The 17,377-nt window shown below is 38.7% G+C and overlaps 1 protein-coding gene across 4 annotated transcripts in view; it reads right to left on the bottom strand.

Annotated features, from left to right (window-relative positions):
• The window catches only part of calcr (calcitonin receptor), a 72,378-nt gene that overhangs the window by 13,374 nt on the left and 41,627 nt on the right, over positions 1-17,377 (bottom strand). For 2 of the 4 annotated variants that reach the window (XM_007573019.2, XM_016661153.1), the window contains 13 exons: positions 14,045-14,130; positions 13,794-13,929; positions 13,588-13,698; positions 13,399-13,511; positions 12,540-12,612; positions 12,322-12,432; positions 12,107-12,219; positions 7,648-7,813; positions 7,441-7,551; positions 7,217-7,329; positions 6,481-6,572; positions 4,861-4,987; positions 395-548 (listed from right to left, as the gene is read on the bottom strand). In XM_007573019.2, the coding sequence (XP_007573081.1) occupies positions 395-548; positions 4,861-4,987; positions 6,481-6,572; positions 7,217-7,329; positions 7,441-7,551; positions 7,648-7,813; positions 12,107-12,219; positions 12,322-12,432; positions 12,540-12,612; positions 13,399-13,511; positions 13,588-13,698; positions 13,794-13,929; positions 14,045-14,130 (1,506 nt within the window). Of the gene's footprint in view, positions 1-394; positions 549-4,860; positions 4,988-6,480; positions 6,573-7,216; positions 7,330-7,440; positions 7,552-7,647; positions 7,814-11,084; positions 12,069-12,106; positions 12,220-12,321; positions 12,433-12,539; positions 12,613-13,398; positions 13,512-13,587; positions 13,699-13,793; positions 13,930-14,044; positions 14,131-16,678; positions 16,787-17,377 lie in introns of those variants that run through there. The other 2 variants (XM_016661152.1, XM_007573018.2) reach the window with 2 other exon arrangements.

Genomic DNA, 17,377 nt, shown 5'->3' with positions numbered 1-17,377 from the left:
TAGCTCATCATTGTGAAGTAGAAACAAAAAGTTAGTGGTTATTGATACTGGGCTCATTTATGTCAAGTCTTTAAGAACAAAGTAAAGTATACTGAAGTTGGATAAAATATGAAAAAGGTCGAAGGTTACGGACGCCTTAGTAAGGCATCATGCACGCTTCTCAGAAAACCCGGCCTCAAGGACTTGAATATTTAAAATGGTGACGATTGTCAGACACACTGGTTCAAAGAAAGGGAAGAAAAAAACGACTAGAGTCAAATTAACCCACAAAAGGGCTTATAAAGCCGTCAGCATGTCCACAATCTGACATTCTGTGTCAAAAGCCAGAAGCTGCAGTCATAATTCTAAACCCTGTACGTTTTTATGAAACAGCCTTGTGACTCAAAAAACTCACCCCAGCCCAGCAGGTAGTACCAGTGCAGGTGCTGCTCCTCTGCAAACACAGCCACCACGATGAGTGTGTGCAGGTAAATGCCCTCACAGAGCATCCAGAAATAGTTGCAGCCCAACATGTACATGTGGAAGAAGTGCAGAACCTTACAGCTAACCTGCAGGGAGGGGACAAAATACGAGAAGCGATTACTTGTTGCGCTTTTGCTGTCACAAATACTCCCACCTTGCTTTGCATTTTCACACGGTGTTTTATTGAGATTTTGCCCGGAAGACCAGCACAAAGTACAGCTTAACTGTGAAAAAGGAGGGAAATGTTCAATTTATTTATTTTTATTTTTTTATTTTTTATTTTTTGCAGATTTTCGTATTTTGAACCTAAAACACATTTCATTTACTTTATCATGCAACACTTGACAAAGTGTGACGTCTCAGAGAAATTAATATTTTTGCAGATTTGCATATATGTATATTTACAGCATTTGTATAAAAAGGATTCAGTTTAAGCACTCCTAACATCAACTCAGCAAGACATCAAAAAAAAAAAAGAAAAAAAAAAAAAAAAGAAATGATCTAATGGGATGTTTCATTGCTTTTGGCAGACAATCATTAGGAGGCGTTATGCTTCCCGGGCTGAAAAGACATTTATTCATTTGCCCCCTTTGGAGGTGAGTGGAGTTGAAAATGGTGATTTTTGCTCGAAAGTCAGAGGCATCTGTGATTGTGTTTGTTGAACAGTACAAAAAATAATTGAAAAAAGTAGCTCATGGAGAACCACGTGGGTTATATGCTACTTATGAAACCGCCGCTGCAACGCGACAAAAATGACAGCACATCTCATTATGGTTTCTGTTCCTTGATTAAGTCATTACATTAAGAAGTGATGACTTTAATGATATATTATTATCATGTCAATCTCATCAAACCGCAGCCTGCTAATGTTATAATTATCGACACCACTTGTGGATGTGCTGCAAGTCGTAGTTCTTCTGCCGACTGTCGGGGGGGAGAAAAAAAAAAAAAAAGAGCAAAATGACTGAATGAGCTGAAAATCTACCTCACTCACTCATTTTCTGAAATCACTTAATCCTGCTCAGGGTTGCGTGGGGACCGGAGCTGATCTCAGCCGAGAGGCGGCCGGCGCGCACGCAGGACAGCTCGCCAAGTCCGTCGTCATGGCCGACACACAAAGTAAACAACCATGCTCACTGTCGCTCACGCCGAAAGGCACATTTGAGTTACACCAGTCAGTGTAACTTGGAGGTTTTTTTTGTTTGTTTGTTTGTTTGTTATGGGACAAAAGGCTGCAGAAAATCCACCATCTTGCAAAACTTTTCATCATGGAAAGTCTTCATGGAAAAACAAAAAAAAAAGCAAAGAGCCTTTGAAAAATAATTAAGCGCAAATATATTTTGGTATTTTAGTCCAGTACTTTTAAAAAAGTTTCAAATGAATTGCCGTTTTCATTCATTGACGCATCTGAAAGAATTTTCATAGCTGCCGTAAGTATCTTCCTAAAACTGATGTAGTTTTAAAGTAAACTCAGCATTGTGAGGTGCCACAAAGCCCTGTCCTAGGCACCCACCACCTAAGTGTTTAATTCAAGTTGTCAAGCTGGTTTAGCGCAATTACATTGTACTCAATTCAATAAAGGAAAAAAAAAACTGAATAAATAAATTCCACTCTTTTAAAATTTTCCCACAAAACAGAAAAGGGCTTGACTCATCATCATATCTGCATCATAGGGTTAAAACTTTTTATAGGAGCACTGTACACCAAGGTCTGAAAGGTTCTGGTCGTAAAAGCCCCAGCAGTAGATTATCTAGATCCCCTTTGTGTTCAATCTCCTCCCGGGTTCGACAGAAAGCTTTGAGGCCGAGGTCCTTCTACGATGCTTGCAGGCCAAACCAGACTTTGTATCCCCACACCACAGAAAATAGAAAACGCATGTTTTCTTGGGAAAAGCAAATCTTTCCTACAATCTACTGTTCCTAAATCACAACCTCTGAAAGCAGGCTCATTCATCTCACAGTGGCAGCGATTAATTTCAAAATGTTTCCCAACAGGCGCATTTGACTCCAAGCCGTTGCTACTCCTGATTTCTCTTTCTGCGTGTTTTTTTGGGTTTTTTTTCAGAAGCAGAGCCGCAGTGACTAATTTCGCTTTCGACACGCAGCGGCAGCCGAGCAAAACTTGACCACATGGGAGAGTAGCAGATTCAACGAAAACCTCTTTTGACAAATTTCGACAGCGAGGGATTTAAAAAAAGGGGAGCCACCACACGCAGCACTTATCATTATCAATGTGAGGAAACATTGACGATGAGGTTTGTCAGTGTTTTCTGCTTCTTGGGCCCATTTATGAAGCTCATGTGTTGCGGAGATTTGGAGAGGTCGAGCAGCAGCACATTCAGAAAGACGACTCAGTTCCAGCTGCAGCTTCTGCAGTCTCCAGTGTTTCTAATCGTTGTTTTGTTTCAAGAGAGAGATGCTTTAGCAGGGGATGATGGGACTGGGGGAGAAACACGAGCCAAATTCTACATTCCCATCTCTTCTTTGAGAAGCGCTCTGATTGCCTGAACTACGTTTTTGAACCACTTTAGCTAAATGTTGGCATCCACATTGTTGAGGCACGTATTACTCTTTTTTTTTCTTTAAAGTTCTAGGAAACATCTCATCCTGTTTCATTAACCCAGAGAATATTAATTGCATGCAGTTTTATTTGGGTCAAAACAAAAGCGAAGACGATATTAATTCCTTTTTTTTTTGTTGTCATATTTGGAGAAAATTCTGCAAAAAACCTTTTTGAGAGGCAGACGCAGTGGGCATTTGGCTACGGGGGCTTCCGTTGTTTTGGTTTCCAAGGACGAATAGACAAATTTATGTTCAACCCTGATAGCGAGACATTCCTACACGACAGATTTATTACCTCTGCCTAAGCAGGCCTCGGAGTTCCACAGACTTCACGTCAGCTTTCGGTGAAGCTGCGAAACTCCAAGAGTAGAAAAGAATGTGGAATGTAGAAAACTTGCGCTCATTGGTGTGCAGCTGAGGAGAGACTAAATTTAACTTGCTGGCGTGGCACAATAAATATATCAATACTGTTATGTGTCGTAGGTTTACATTTCATGTAGCCTGGTATAATAAAGATTTACTTCAGGAAAGTGTAAGTGATTCCATTTATAGGCTGTCCTCTTTCGGCCTGGCACGTTGTAGCTGAATCATTCGTAAAAGTATTTTTTAAACATTTAATTTTAGAATATATATATATATTTAAAAAACAATACAGGTAGATTTAAATTTATTCATTTTTCAAACCAGATGTTTTCACTCATTGTATAAAAACACTTTTTTTTTTAACCCACACTAACTTAGATAAAATCTGACTGAACTTTTTCTGTTTTAGGTCAGAACTGGTCAGTTTGTAGACTGTCTTGCTCTGACCACAACTTGTCCACAGGATTGAGATCTGACCTTTGCGATGACCCCTACAAAACATTGACTTTGTTGTCTCTGAGCCACTTCACAACTAAACCTATAGGGTCAATGTTGGCCCAGAATATTTGAAAGAATAGATTTTTTTTTTTATTATTTTTTTATCGAGGGTGAGCTAAATGTTTTGTAAGTTTACCTAAGCTTTACTCTTGGTTTAGGTAGCTTATGTTTCTCTGCTGTTAAGTCTTGATAATAAACCTCCTTCCTAGCTCATTACGAATAAAGTATCATTGCTTGTTTTGTTTTTTTTTGTTTTTTACAACGTTGCTTCAATATTTCCATATATGTTTACTTATAATGCCATCTATTCTATAAAGTGCACCAGTCCCTCCTGCTGCAAATCAGACACACAAGATGATGATAAGCAAGTAAACTCTATAAACATCTGTGTTACAATAATGCATAATGTTATAATTACAGACACTTCGCATTATGGCTCCCAACAATAGCACTCAGAAGAATAGCCTAGTTTATTTATACATTTGTGGAAGTAAATCTGTACATCTCTTCAAGGAAAACATTATTAACACTCATTTTAATTAGTTTGACAAATATCTGAGGTCTTATTAAAATATGTTTTAATTAAAATGCAGCATTACACACAAGTGTGTTTTTTTTTCTGTTTGGCCAAGTGTTACATTTTTAGCTCATTAAGGGAGGCAACAAGGCTGAAATTATGTATTAGTTGTCAATTTTCAGTCATATTCAACAAATATTATTTAAAAGTTATTCTAATTCAGAGACAATTTACTAAGTAAAAAGCATTATAAAGGCAAACTACACACAGACGAATGTTATCAAGCCTTTATTTATTCCTCAATAAAACAAAAGACAGATATGTGGGCTCAATGAAAATAAGCTTATTCTCAAAAGATACTTTTGATTTGAGAAATCAAAGGTTTAAATGTATTGAATATGACTGGATACGGGAAGGCTTGATGGCACAACAAGTACATTCTGATTTAAGGCGACTCACCGGGTTGCTGGCCACCACCTTGGGATTGTTGACCACGGTGACAAGGTAGATGATGGTGAGGGCAGAGTTCAGCACGTAGGAGCAGAACAGGTTCTTGTGGAGGGTGATTCTTTGACAGCTCAAACTCCTGTGAGATGCAATAAAATAAAACACAGACACATCAATATCAAACATGATGACAGGTTTGACTTGATTAAACAACATATTTCTTGCTTTAACTGAAAAACTTATTGAGCCGTATCATGTAAGTTTTCAGCTGTGAATAGAAAGTGAGCTATAACTGAAGTGAAGCTACTTTTTGTTTATTTATTTATTTATTTTTTTTACGCTTCTCTCCAGACTGTCACCTGTCCTGAAAGTGTTTGGGTCACATCCTCAACTAAGTTGAACCTGATTAGTTTTATTTGATAAAATCCGGCAGCCACGACTTAAGAGTTGTAAATAAGTGAGACGTGTAGTGACACGCCATCAGATACCACATCGAAGACTAAACATCTGGATCTTATAATAACAGATGAAGACTTCTGGATTTTAAGGGCTTTGGCAAAAATATGTGCAGTCTTGTGTTAAAAGAAAAAAAGTTGTCTTTGAGGATTTTTATATTTGTTGGTGACTTTTTGAGTTTTGGGGTTTACGCACCTACCATAAATTAGGTGTGCTGATTTATGCTGCGCATAAACTGCTGGAGCTAATCATCTTTTGTGAGACACCTCATCATTACAACAACAAAAAAAGAATTTTATAGTAAAAAACTGAGATTTATTTTTTTTTACTCTACTTTTCTCCAGTTTGTATATTCTACATTTACATTAATTCAGATATTTCCCTACTAAAATAAAGTGCAGACAAAAATGGCCCTGCACCTACATTCTGTAACTTTATGTATCTCTTCCAGAAACCTGGCTTGTTATTCTGAACTATAATGAATATGGATTTAGGCAGAATCTAAATTAATTGCGGGACATTTCCCCTTTGGGAAAAAAAAAAAAAAAGGCCGTTCATCTCTGTGAACATTTGTAATGAGGAATGCACTCAGGTGCATATGTTTCAAATAAGAGGCAATCCACCAATGCATTCAGCAGACATCCTGACTCCTTTACAGCGGCAGATTTATACACGAACACTAATTAAATGTAGTGCATGAGGAAATCAACCAATTCCAGGCTGATGATCCCATTTTAATTTTAAGCAGCAGCAGCAGCAGCAGCAGCAGCAACAGCAGCGCTAACACCCTATACAAATCTAAAGCATTTACATAATACAAAATGTTTCCCCTAGTTAAAAAAAAAAAGAAGATGTTATTGAAACAGTTATCTTAATCATAATCAAAAGCGAGCGGCGCTGCAAAACGTTCTGCGTACGGCTCTGCGGTGAGCATTTAAATTCCCATCGCTGTGCTGCTTTGGTCAGAAGCTCGGAGACGATTATGCTGACTACAGGAACCAGAATGTTCCTCTTGCTGATGAAGTAACAACACCACCTGTGTGGCCCTTGTGTATCTGTCGGATCCACTTTTGATGATGAAAATGATTGACCTTTAGGGGGCAGAACTACGGGTAATTAAACCTAATTGATTCATATATGCATTATGGGAACACAATATCGAATTGCATCAATTACCTGAAGTAGAAGAAGATGGCCAGAGAGATAAGCAGGGAGGCTATGGATAAAGCGTGGCCCACAATAGCCATGTAAAACAGGATGTAAGCCGACTGTAAGGACAAAACATTATGTTAGATACAGAAAAGACTGGCGACACAAATGAAGTAATAATTATTTTTATAACGCTAAAAGTATCGTTATAGACAATGCAGCTGAAAATGTATAGTACGTGGCATCTCTGTCCAGTTTTATAAGACATGTGCTGTTTACAGTCTGACACTGCAGCCAGGTGCTGCTCCTGATAAAAAAGAAAAAAAAAGAAAAAGGAAAGTCTGGGCTTCTAGCCGGGAGCTTCTGTCTTTATAGCCCAAGGGACAGAAAGCCGTGAAAAATTTGATTGCTTTGTTCCAATAAATGTAAAGTTTGCTTCCCTCGACAAACAGAACCTGCCGCAACTAACTGTCCTGTCTATGAGATAAGGAGACAGCTGAACACAAACGGGTAATCAGCAGCACTTAACCAATTTGTACTTTAATCTTTGTTCTCCAATAAACATCGGCATAACAGCGTCACGTCAGCTTAACGCAGCAATGCATCTTAGCAACTATGTATGTCATAAAAATGTTATTTCTTCCCACCTACCCACACTCAAATTACCAGAGGTCTCGGAGCACAAAAAAAAACAAAAAAAAAAACAAATTCCCACTGCTGCCTCCATGCAGTAGATATAAAATAGTGAGATCTCATAAATCACCTTTAGTTTTGCCTTAGTGTTTTCATTGCAGAGTGTGTAGTTTGACCATGTCCTGTTGGTGTCCGGGTGGCGAAACCATTGCCCGTCCTCCCCGCAATACTTTGTTGCCTTCTCTGAAAGGAAATAAATCAACGTGATCAAATCGGCAGATCTTTATTAAAAAAAAAAACAAACAAAACAAACAAACAAAAAAAAAAGACGGACTCCTGCCTCGCGCCGTGTACCTGTGGGGTCAAAGTCATCGAAGTAGTTGGGGCAGTTTTGGGACGTGTAAGTTCCAGCTGGGGTATCTTCCCAGCACAGCCAGCCGTCCCAGTTCCGACTGCAGTACAAACCTGTTGCAACGACCGAACAACAACTCTCAGATTCACAGAAGAACCAACCAAACAAAAGAAGACTCAACTGCATTTCAGTGGCTCTTCCCCCCTTACCTGATTTGTTGTAAGGTGGATCTCTGTTAATTTTCTCAAAACATTTGTACTGGTTGTCAAGGATTTTTTTCCGCACAATTTCCCGATTCTTTTGTTGGACCTCTGGACTCTCTGTGGCTTCACTGGTGAGATCCACCTCAGTGTTTCGGGAGAACTGCGCAGTCGCCTAAATTTCAGTAAAAGTTCACATCATTACCATACCACATGAAAAGCTATGTGATACGTAACCAAAATTACACAACAAAGTATGTTCATTTTAAACAATAAAATTTCACATTGTGCAGATTATTCCCCAAAATGATACTATAATGAAAGAAGCAACATGTCAGCACGGGTAGTTACAATTGTGCAGGCATACCAAATTTTGGTATGTGACTTGTAACCTTTTAAAAAAAGGTAATATGGCTCACTGCCCAGGGCTGCATTTTTATGGGGGCAGCACTGCTTCTCCAAATAGAGAAATAAAAAATAAAAAAATACAAAAAAATACATAAAGTTCTGATGGTTGCTCGCCAACTTAATGCTCTTTTACTTATTTAACTGGGAGTCCAGTCAACAGAGATTTGGTGTTTTTGGTGCATTTTACAAACAGTGAGAATATCTGAATAGAGTTAATAACATGACTTTGCCTGTAAATTAAAGGGCTATTCTCCAGTTTTATTTTTTTTAAGAACTCTTGAAGGTGTGATGATCTACAGCTCTAAATCTGACAGGCCTAAACAAGTAACATTTGAACCGCATTGATCTAGACTGAACAAGGATTAACAAAAATGCAGTTTGAGAGTAAAAAAATAAATAAATAAATAAATAAATATGACCAAGCTTCACATCACCTCTCCAACGCTGCTACAGGTTAAGCCGATTGTCCTGACCGAGATAATTATTTAGAAAATCTTCCGTCTGTGGCAGAACCAAATTTATGTGACTCTGTGTGAGTTTACTTGAATATAGTGATCACAGAATTGTGAGCGATGGTGCCTGGTTAGAAAGCTGTCTAATTTAAACAGATCTTCATGCCTCAAATCCTCACTTCACTCCGGTTTTGCCCTGAGACGTCTCATCGAGGAGCGCACTCGTATCTGTGTCACTTTGATGCTTCTTTCAAGAGGCGTTTCTTTGGCAACGAGAGCTGCTCCACTTCCTAACTTCGGATTCTCATTTAGCATGCAAACAAGACGTTGAATGGCGAGAAAAGGAAAGACAAAAATCAGCAGAGCGCTTTTGATTTTTGTTTCACCTATATGCTTGGTCGCTGGAAAACTGCTGGTGAGATGCAATTTCTAAATGAATCTTCCTTTATTAAATCTGTCCCTCCTAACTAGGAAGTCCAGGCTTTATCAAATGATGCTCCTTTTCTAAAAGTGTGACGCAAGACTGCATTGCAAGACCTTTTTACATCAATAATAAATGGAACGAGTGGAAATGGATGATTCTATGAACACATTAGTTATCCAGAGCTCAGTGGTGGCCACGCATGACAAATTGGGAGATACTTTATAGTTTATGCAACTCAGAACAAGGAAAGTAGCACTGATCAGTTTCCCTTCGAGACACAGGGAAGGGGCGGAGGGGTTACTGTCAATGTCTTATTTATATGCTTATATGTCTAATTTAATTGCACATTGGAGACTGGTGAAACGCAATTTCAAACTTCTGTGTTAACCCTGTTACATAGATCTTTGACAAGAAAGTACGCTTGACTTGACTTGACTTGAGATTGGCCATAAAGAGGAATTAATGAAAATGAAATTAAAAAACTGGGACAGTTGCAGTTTACATTTAGTCATATTTAAGCAACAATAATCAAGTGTAACAGCAGGAACGTGTTTATCCACACAGTTGTCTTCTTAATAGTTAATTGTAGTGGTAATACAGAGCAGAGCAGTAATAGATATGGAGGTGGGGGTTAAGGATATAGTGTGTTTGTGTGAGGTGAGTGAAGTCCGCTATCATGAGCTCATCTCTGGTTCTGCAAGGCCTCCTCTGTCTGAAGAGGCATCAGTCATGGCGATCAGGCATGGCAACCATAGAGGTCCGGATAAAATAGGTGCAGAAAGGTTTACGGGCAAAACTGAAAGCGCGCAGGTAATAGTAAAATAAAACATTTAACTGTCAAGAAATTAGATGCAATTTTTAAAAAAACTAAAAACTTTTTATTTAAGCTTCAGCTTATTTTGTCTAGTCATCCAAACAACTTCCTCTCTTTCCTCCTTCCATCAATCTGCTTTCCTTCTCACTTCAACTCTTCTATCAGTTTTCCCATTTTCTTCTGCTCTCATTCATCATTTCTTCTCGGTCTTTCTATTTTCCACCCGTCTCCTCTTCCATTTCACTATTTCAATAGACGTAATGTCATAATATCCCCAAACATTAGAATGTGTAACATAAACAATACATTTAGTTTAATAAAGGCAATTTGATTCTTTTTTTCCCTTTTCCTTTTTGAATTTGGTTATTTTTAGATGAGAAACTGGGATCGACCTAATACAATATAAATATCAGCACAGTTTCCTCATGTGACGAAATGCCAAAAATCCTGTAAAATAACTATTTTCATTTGGAGGTAGAAGCTGGTGATGACAGAAGAAATTATCTCACAGTCCGTGTAGTTCTTCATTCAGTTTCTGACTCGTTCAGTTTTAGTGAGGAACCGTCATTTGTCCAAACTCATACCTAACTTTGAAAATATAAAGAACACCAGCAAATTCCAAAACATTTTTGCTTTATTTTAGTCATCATCATGTTAGAGGTTCTCCTTCACCCGCTGACTCATGCTGATCTCTGTGCTCATCTCGCTTTTTGTTGTTCTGCTTGTTAATAAAAACTTGATTTTGTTTGTTTGTTTGTTTTTACTGTGAACTAAAGCTTAATGATGGCAAGGATCTACGGTGGCCCTGAGGTGCAAAACACCACAACATTAACGAAGCACAATTACAAATTACAAAATCACTACAAAATTAACGAAAACACAACATTAACAAAAACACAGCATTAACAAAAACAGAACAAAATTAACGAAAACACAACAACATTAACAAAAACACAACATTAACCAAAACACAACGACATTAAGAAAACGGAAAAGGTAGGTCCCAGTGGAGACCTAAGAAATCACTGATTGGACTACAGCTCGTTAGAAAACGGAAAAGGTAGGTCTCCACTGGGACCTACCTTTTCGTTTTCTTGATGTTATGTTTTTTTTAATGTCGTTGTGTTTTCGTTAATGTTGTGTTTTCGTTAATGTTGTTCTGTTTTTGTTAATGTCGTTGTGTTTTCGTTAATGTCGTTGTGTTTTTGTTAATGTTGTTGTGTTTTCGTTAATGTTGTAGTGATTTTGTAATTTGTAATTGTGCTTCGCTAATGTTGTAGTGTTTTGCACCTCAGGGCCACCGTAAGGATCGGCCCAGCCCACATAAAATAAGTCGACTCACACATACCAGACTCCAGAATAGCTGAGCTCCCCGGCAGCTCTCCTCTTCTACCTTTGTTGTCTTCTTTTTAAAAGGCATCTCACTCTGCTGTTCTTTAACTCTGCTATAAGTTAGCAGCAGTGCAAGCAGCTACCGTAAGAGCTGTTGTGGTGCGCAGCATGTTCACTCGCGAGTTCTACCCCCAGCTACCATGGTAACAGTCGACACGCAACCTGCTACAATAACAGACAATCCGGGGACGACTTTAGCCGAGGACAGGTCATCTAAAACGGGGACTGTCCCTGGAAATGAGGGACCAAACCAAGTATTGACAGATGTTCAACGCAAAGTAAGTTCTGACCAAATATCAGTTACTGAAACCAAGTCATATTATTATCAAAACAGATAAAAGCTAGCTAGGCTAATTTTAGCGCTGTGCTAGCATCTCCCTGTGCAAACATTCTCAGCAGTGAGGTACACATTTACTAAAGCTTTATGGAGGTCATGTAGTGAATCTGATAATCCTTTAGAAATAAATGATAAAGTACAAGAGCCTAAAGCGAGGTGGTGTTACAACAACATATCAGTTTTTTTAACATCATGTTTTAACAATCACAACACCATTTAAGGCCAGACAACACTGACAAAATGCAGCGTAGGTTTTATGCTTACACCTGAAGAGGCTTTATTTTGTAGCAAAAACACTTAGCTGCCAGAGTTTTTAAAAGCTACACAAAATGATTAACTTAATTCCAAAAACAAACCTTGGGTAATAGTTTTCTTGTTAGCTCTTCAAGTTTTATACATTAACTATCTGATCAGATGTTTCTTTAGGTTAGGTGAGAACAACTTGTAGCATTCTGAACATTTAAAGGTTTATGAACAATAAAAAATGGGTTAAAAGTAGGTTCAATAACGGTAGTGTCTCTGGGTAACGTTTACCTAGGTTGTTTTGATGAAACATGGTTTGGTGGAGGTTCAGTTTATTTATTTTTTACTTAATCTTGTCTGTGAGGAAAGTCACTTTAACATTAAAAAGAGGAAATTACCCTCAATATCTCCAGGTTGTCGTCAATACACAGCGTATAATTAGTCCAAGTCACGCCGCTCGCTGGATGGCGAAACCACTGCCCATCTTCTGCACAGTACTTTGTAGCCATTGCTAGGAATTAGGAATACACTTTATTATATAGAACACTTATGTGGTTTCTAGCTTTAGAATACATGAGCAGATTAGTAGGAGAGTGAAATAGATTTCTTTTACCTGTGGGGTTAAGGTCAGAAAAATAATCAGGGCAGCTCTGAGAGGCAAGGGTACCTGCCGGTGTGTCGTCCCAGCACAGCCAGCCGTCCCAGTTACGACTGCAGTACGGCGCTTGAACAAACCCACAACAGCATTAAATAAATAGCTGTTTCGAAGGGACAGCTGTTGGTATTGTCAAACATGAAGCTTCACCCGTAAAGACCACGTTAAAAATGTACCTGTTTTGTTGAGTGCTGGGTCTCGTTTCATTTTTTGCAGACATTTCTGTTCATTTTCTTCCACTTTGAGTTTCTGTGGAGAAAACACAGTTTTAAAATGCGAATGAGGTTGACTTTCACTAAAATAACTTGTGCGACAAATTCAAGAGATGCACTGTGACATCATAATCATCCACTGACAAAAATCAGTCAATTTTCAGTTTAGATGATGAGCAGGCGGTCGGAGACTCAAACAGAGTACCTTTCTCTGACCAGTGAATGTGAAAAGACTTCAGGTTAATTATTTGTGGAATCAGCGAGGCGTTTATAAGAGCTTATCTAAAAGGAAATATTTTCATCTACGTGTTGAGGTCGTTCTAAAATTCATTGAAGAAAGCAAAGGAAAGCCAGGCTTTCAGCAGATAACAGGAAGGCGCAAAGTTGCAAGTTTCTCGTTTGAGCTGTCCGACATATGTCTGCAATCTGAAATTATGGATTTAGAAATGTTTGCAGCTTTTTGGAAATGTAATGCTTACAGTGAAGATGTACAATCTGTAGGCAGTACACAGTGTAACGGTAACCATAAACCCAGCATCTTATTATTTGCCTTAATATGATGCTAGAGGAAGTTAATTTTAAATGGTCAACTCTACAATTATTGTTTTTATTTTAAAAATGAATTTATAGGGAATGCTGAACTGTAACTGGGCTGATGTTGCCCCTGCTGTTAGCACAGGAAACAAATAATGATTGTTCATGACAAGAAGGTTGAAAAAAAAAAATCATTTTGAACAATTTTTTTCACGTGTATCTCTTAAAGAAAAATCAAAAGCATAATCAAAAATCAGTGATCAGTGCATCTCTTATAGACAGACATTACCGCTGGCCTCTTGTCATCGGTTGTCACGCAGAGTGTGTAATTGGTCCAAATTTTATTGCTCGCTGGATGACGAAACCACTCTCCATCTGCTCCACAGTACTTTTTTGCCTGTTCTGTAAAGCAGATGTAATTTAATAAGTTTTTTTTTTTTACATAAAACAATAAAACCTCTTGAGTGTTGCTTCTCACCTGTGCGGTCAAAGCTTACAAAGTAATCAGGACAGTTCTGGGATGCGTAGCTTCCTGCCGGGGTATCGTCCCAGCACAGCCAGCCGTCCCAGTTCCTACCGCAGTGCAAGCCTGCCACACCACATCACAAACATAATGAAAGCACATTTAAACCTCTCGCAGATGTAGGATTAAAAAAAATAATAATAATAAACCGTGTCAAGTACCTGATTTATTATACGGTGGCGCGTTCTTCATTTTCTCTAGGCATTTGTTTTCATTTTCAAGAATAATCTTTTCTGTTCTGACCCACATGGCTTCTGTGGTTGGCTCTCCTGCCGCATCCTTTAAAAAACTCATTTCCTTTTGGAAGCAAAAAAAAAAAAAAAAGACAAGCAGCTGCTTTGTTTACATGAAAAGTTGCACAAGCTGTCTCATCTTTCTATTGCTTCTAGGCAAAAATCCAATAAATGGTTACCTCTATTTTGCTCTTTAAAGGTGGTCCACAAGCGGAGCCCGTTTGGACCCAGTCACCTGATTTGTCACAATATTTGGTCACGTTTTCTGCGGAGAAGTAGAAAAGAAGTGGCACATAGTGTAATCAACCAGTAACTTTCCCAACTGATTTATTTGCAGGCACTTTTTTTTTTTTTTCTTTTTTTATTTCAGCGAGAGATTTAGTAGAGAGTGTATGCTTTGGATGCCTCGCTCTGTTATTTTTCATCAGTAGCATATTGGCATAATCCTGACATGGCGAATCTTGGCAGTACCAGAAAACTATGATTAATTCACTTTGGCACGCAGCATCAAACAGGATGTTTTCCACCTTTGGAGTCATTTTTCTGGCAAATTCTCAAATGTCAAACTTTAAAAAGAAAAAGAAAGAAAAAAAAAAGAGACATGTACAAGAGATCCGTGACGAGGCTACCAGGATGAGATCACATTATTCCTGATAGAGGCAGCAACAACAGCTTAGTCCTGGCTGACAGCTCATCAACTGCTCGCGAAATGAAACGCTCCTCCCGGCATCGGATCGGGAGTACGAGCTTTCAAATGGTCCATATGGGGACTCTTAGAGTCACAGACATTTCTAGTAGGATCCCTCATGAGCCAGCTCGTACAAAAACAACCAGTCGGCTCCCTCATTCATATTCTCTCTCCCCATCCATCTCTCCGGCTCCAGTTTTCCTGCCTTTATTCCTCTCCTGTTTTTTTTTCCCCTCCACCTACTCCTCATTCATCTCTCTGTCCTCTACCTCACCTCCCCTCTCTTTGTCATGTTGCATCTCCTAAATCATGACATGATCCGACTCTGGATCTCTTCAGCTAGACACCGCTGAGCCTTGAATTATCCACAATGTAAAAATTTCACATTCTGTGAAAACCAGCGGTCCTGCAAATCAAGCATTAACCTTTCTTAGGTAATCGAAGTCCACGGTCTATTCCGGCTCAAATAAATGCCCGTATTTATTCAGGCCGACTGATCTGATAATGATTTACCTTTTATCTGATGTGCACATCTCTTGTAACCGGCTGTCGTTTAAATGGCGTGTTGGGAAAAGGTAGCACAAAGAAGCATGTGTTACTTTTTTTTTTTTTTCATTTGAACTCGGCTAGAACATCTGTGAGAAGCAGTTGACTTGTCTCAAGTGATAATAATCCAAAACATATGGTCAAATCAACACAGCCATAAAATGATTGTCATTACATAACTAAATCATATAGAAAACTCATAGACTGAGTGGAAAGAGGATGGAGGATTTTGAATGAATCTAGAGAGAATGGTTAAAACAATATTGTATGCTTTCAAGTTGGTAAATGTTGAAATTTGCAGAAAAAAAAGTAAAATTTGCAAAAAGTTATTCACAGCAATGGTTTCAATAAATGACTGAATCTTTTAAAATTAAAATTTTCAGTTTGAGATTGTACTCCTGCTGTGATTTACGCCAAGGTTTTGTACAACTCTCGAACAAAGACGCCAATAATTGTGAAAATGTTTTTAACGTTGGCACAGGGTATATAACCACAAGATATGAATGTTTCCGATTATATGACTGTGCCTCCTACCAAGTCTTAATAAATTATCCAATCACTTGTTATGTCTTAATTTTATTTTTTTGGTTTCGGTGAGAACTGACCGGACAGGTTTCCTCAGAAATTTAGGAGACGATTTGCATTCGCAAACAAAGGCTGCACAGAGTTCACTCAGAGATAAAACTGTAAATTTTTTTGCTCTTAATCCTTTGCATGGAAGTACATAAGAGAGGTGATGTTTACCGAAGAGTAAACATCACCTCTCACTTTGTTGAGCTCCACTGACCGCCCTTAGTGGCTGCTATCAAAATCAAGTCGCTGTCAGCCAGCAAAGTGCTCCATAAAATAGCTGCCATCTCCTTGAACGCTCTCGCTAGGGGATCGTCCGTTAGCACCTGTAAGACACTCTTTAAGATATTTTACCACAAAACAACTCTTCAGAAAACATCTCCTACTCTAGCACCTACCCTGTGCCAAATGCGCAAACATCCATGAAACGTATCGAAAGGTCAATGCATTAGTATTGTTTTTTACTCAAGGGTATGGTGAGTCACTAAACAAATTACACGTTGCTGCAGCTGCTCTTATGATGGATACTGAGCAGGTAACTTTATTGAATAAACTTCCAAGATGACCCAAAACCAGACAACTGAAAAATCCCAGCTGGTGTTGGAGAAAGGGGTGCGTGAAACCCCTAAGCAGAAGCAATTTTATTTTAGAATTTGACATGTTAGAATGCAACACAAGATTAATGAATCTAACATCATGGAATGTGAAAACAAGTAGCTGTAAAATAAGACGTGGTAGAATTAGCATTATGAGAAAACAGGGCATTGAAAGAAGTTAAGGAGCTATGCTTGTGTTACAAACTCTAAATCTGACTTAAATCAGAAAACATCAGGGTTTCAAGAGCAGATGAAGTGGTGAAGGATTCCATCGTTATGGACACACACACATGCGCGCGCGCGCACACACATACGCAACCGCACACACTGCATTGGTGTGTAAAAATGTAGTTCAACAGGAAACAGTTTCCAGCTGGGTTGTTCTACTCTAGTGAGAAAAGCAGAAAACGTACCGGTTGCACCGAGGTCAGGGTGATCTGGACACTGCAGAGTTACCGATTCCCCAGCCGGTGTCTCATTCCAGCACAAAAATCCGTCCCACATTGGAGCGCAGAACAGACCTCAAGAGCCAAATAAGTGTAATTATAAACACATACACTTTGCCTGCGTTTTTCATTGTGTGTGCTGACAAAAAAGTATGACCCAAAAAGACTCGGATCACTTGTGCTTGACCACTGCCATCACCACCAACCTTCTTAAAAAAAAAATTATGCTCTCACCTTTGCAAAAGTATTTCAATTCAAATGTTTGTTTGTTTTTTCTTTCACCAAAACCAAAAACGTTTATGTATTTTCTTGGATTTTATGCAAGTAGTAATGCTCAGCTGTGAAACAGAAGGAAAACGGGCCTCAAATGGGTTCGTTAAAGAACATCAGCATCATCAAGTAGGATGTGGTTTTAAAACAACATCCCAAAGGGAAATGTTCCCACATTTAGATGGCACCACCAAAACACTTTGAGTGAGCTGTAGTTATTCTGCCAGGCCACTAAATGGCGCTGTTATTTTTTTTCATGTTGTCATATTCAGGCGCTTTTGACCCTCAGCTTCTGCCTGATGGTAAATAGCAACCCATCTCTGTCTCCTATGAACAAACTGCTCATGTAACACATATATTCTTTATCAGAAATTGTGATAAGCTGAACAGGTCAAG

This window comes from Poecilia formosa, unplaced genomic scaffold (genome assembly GCF_000485575.1).
Source record: "Poecilia formosa unplaced genomic scaffold, Poecilia_formosa-5.1.2 Scaffold313, whole genome shotgun sequence".
NCBI lineage: Eukaryota > Metazoa > Chordata > Actinopteri > Cyprinodontiformes > Poeciliidae > Poecilia > Poecilia formosa.
The sequence above is the reverse complement of the archived record's forward strand: the minus strand, read 5'-3'. Positions and strand labels throughout refer to the sequence as shown.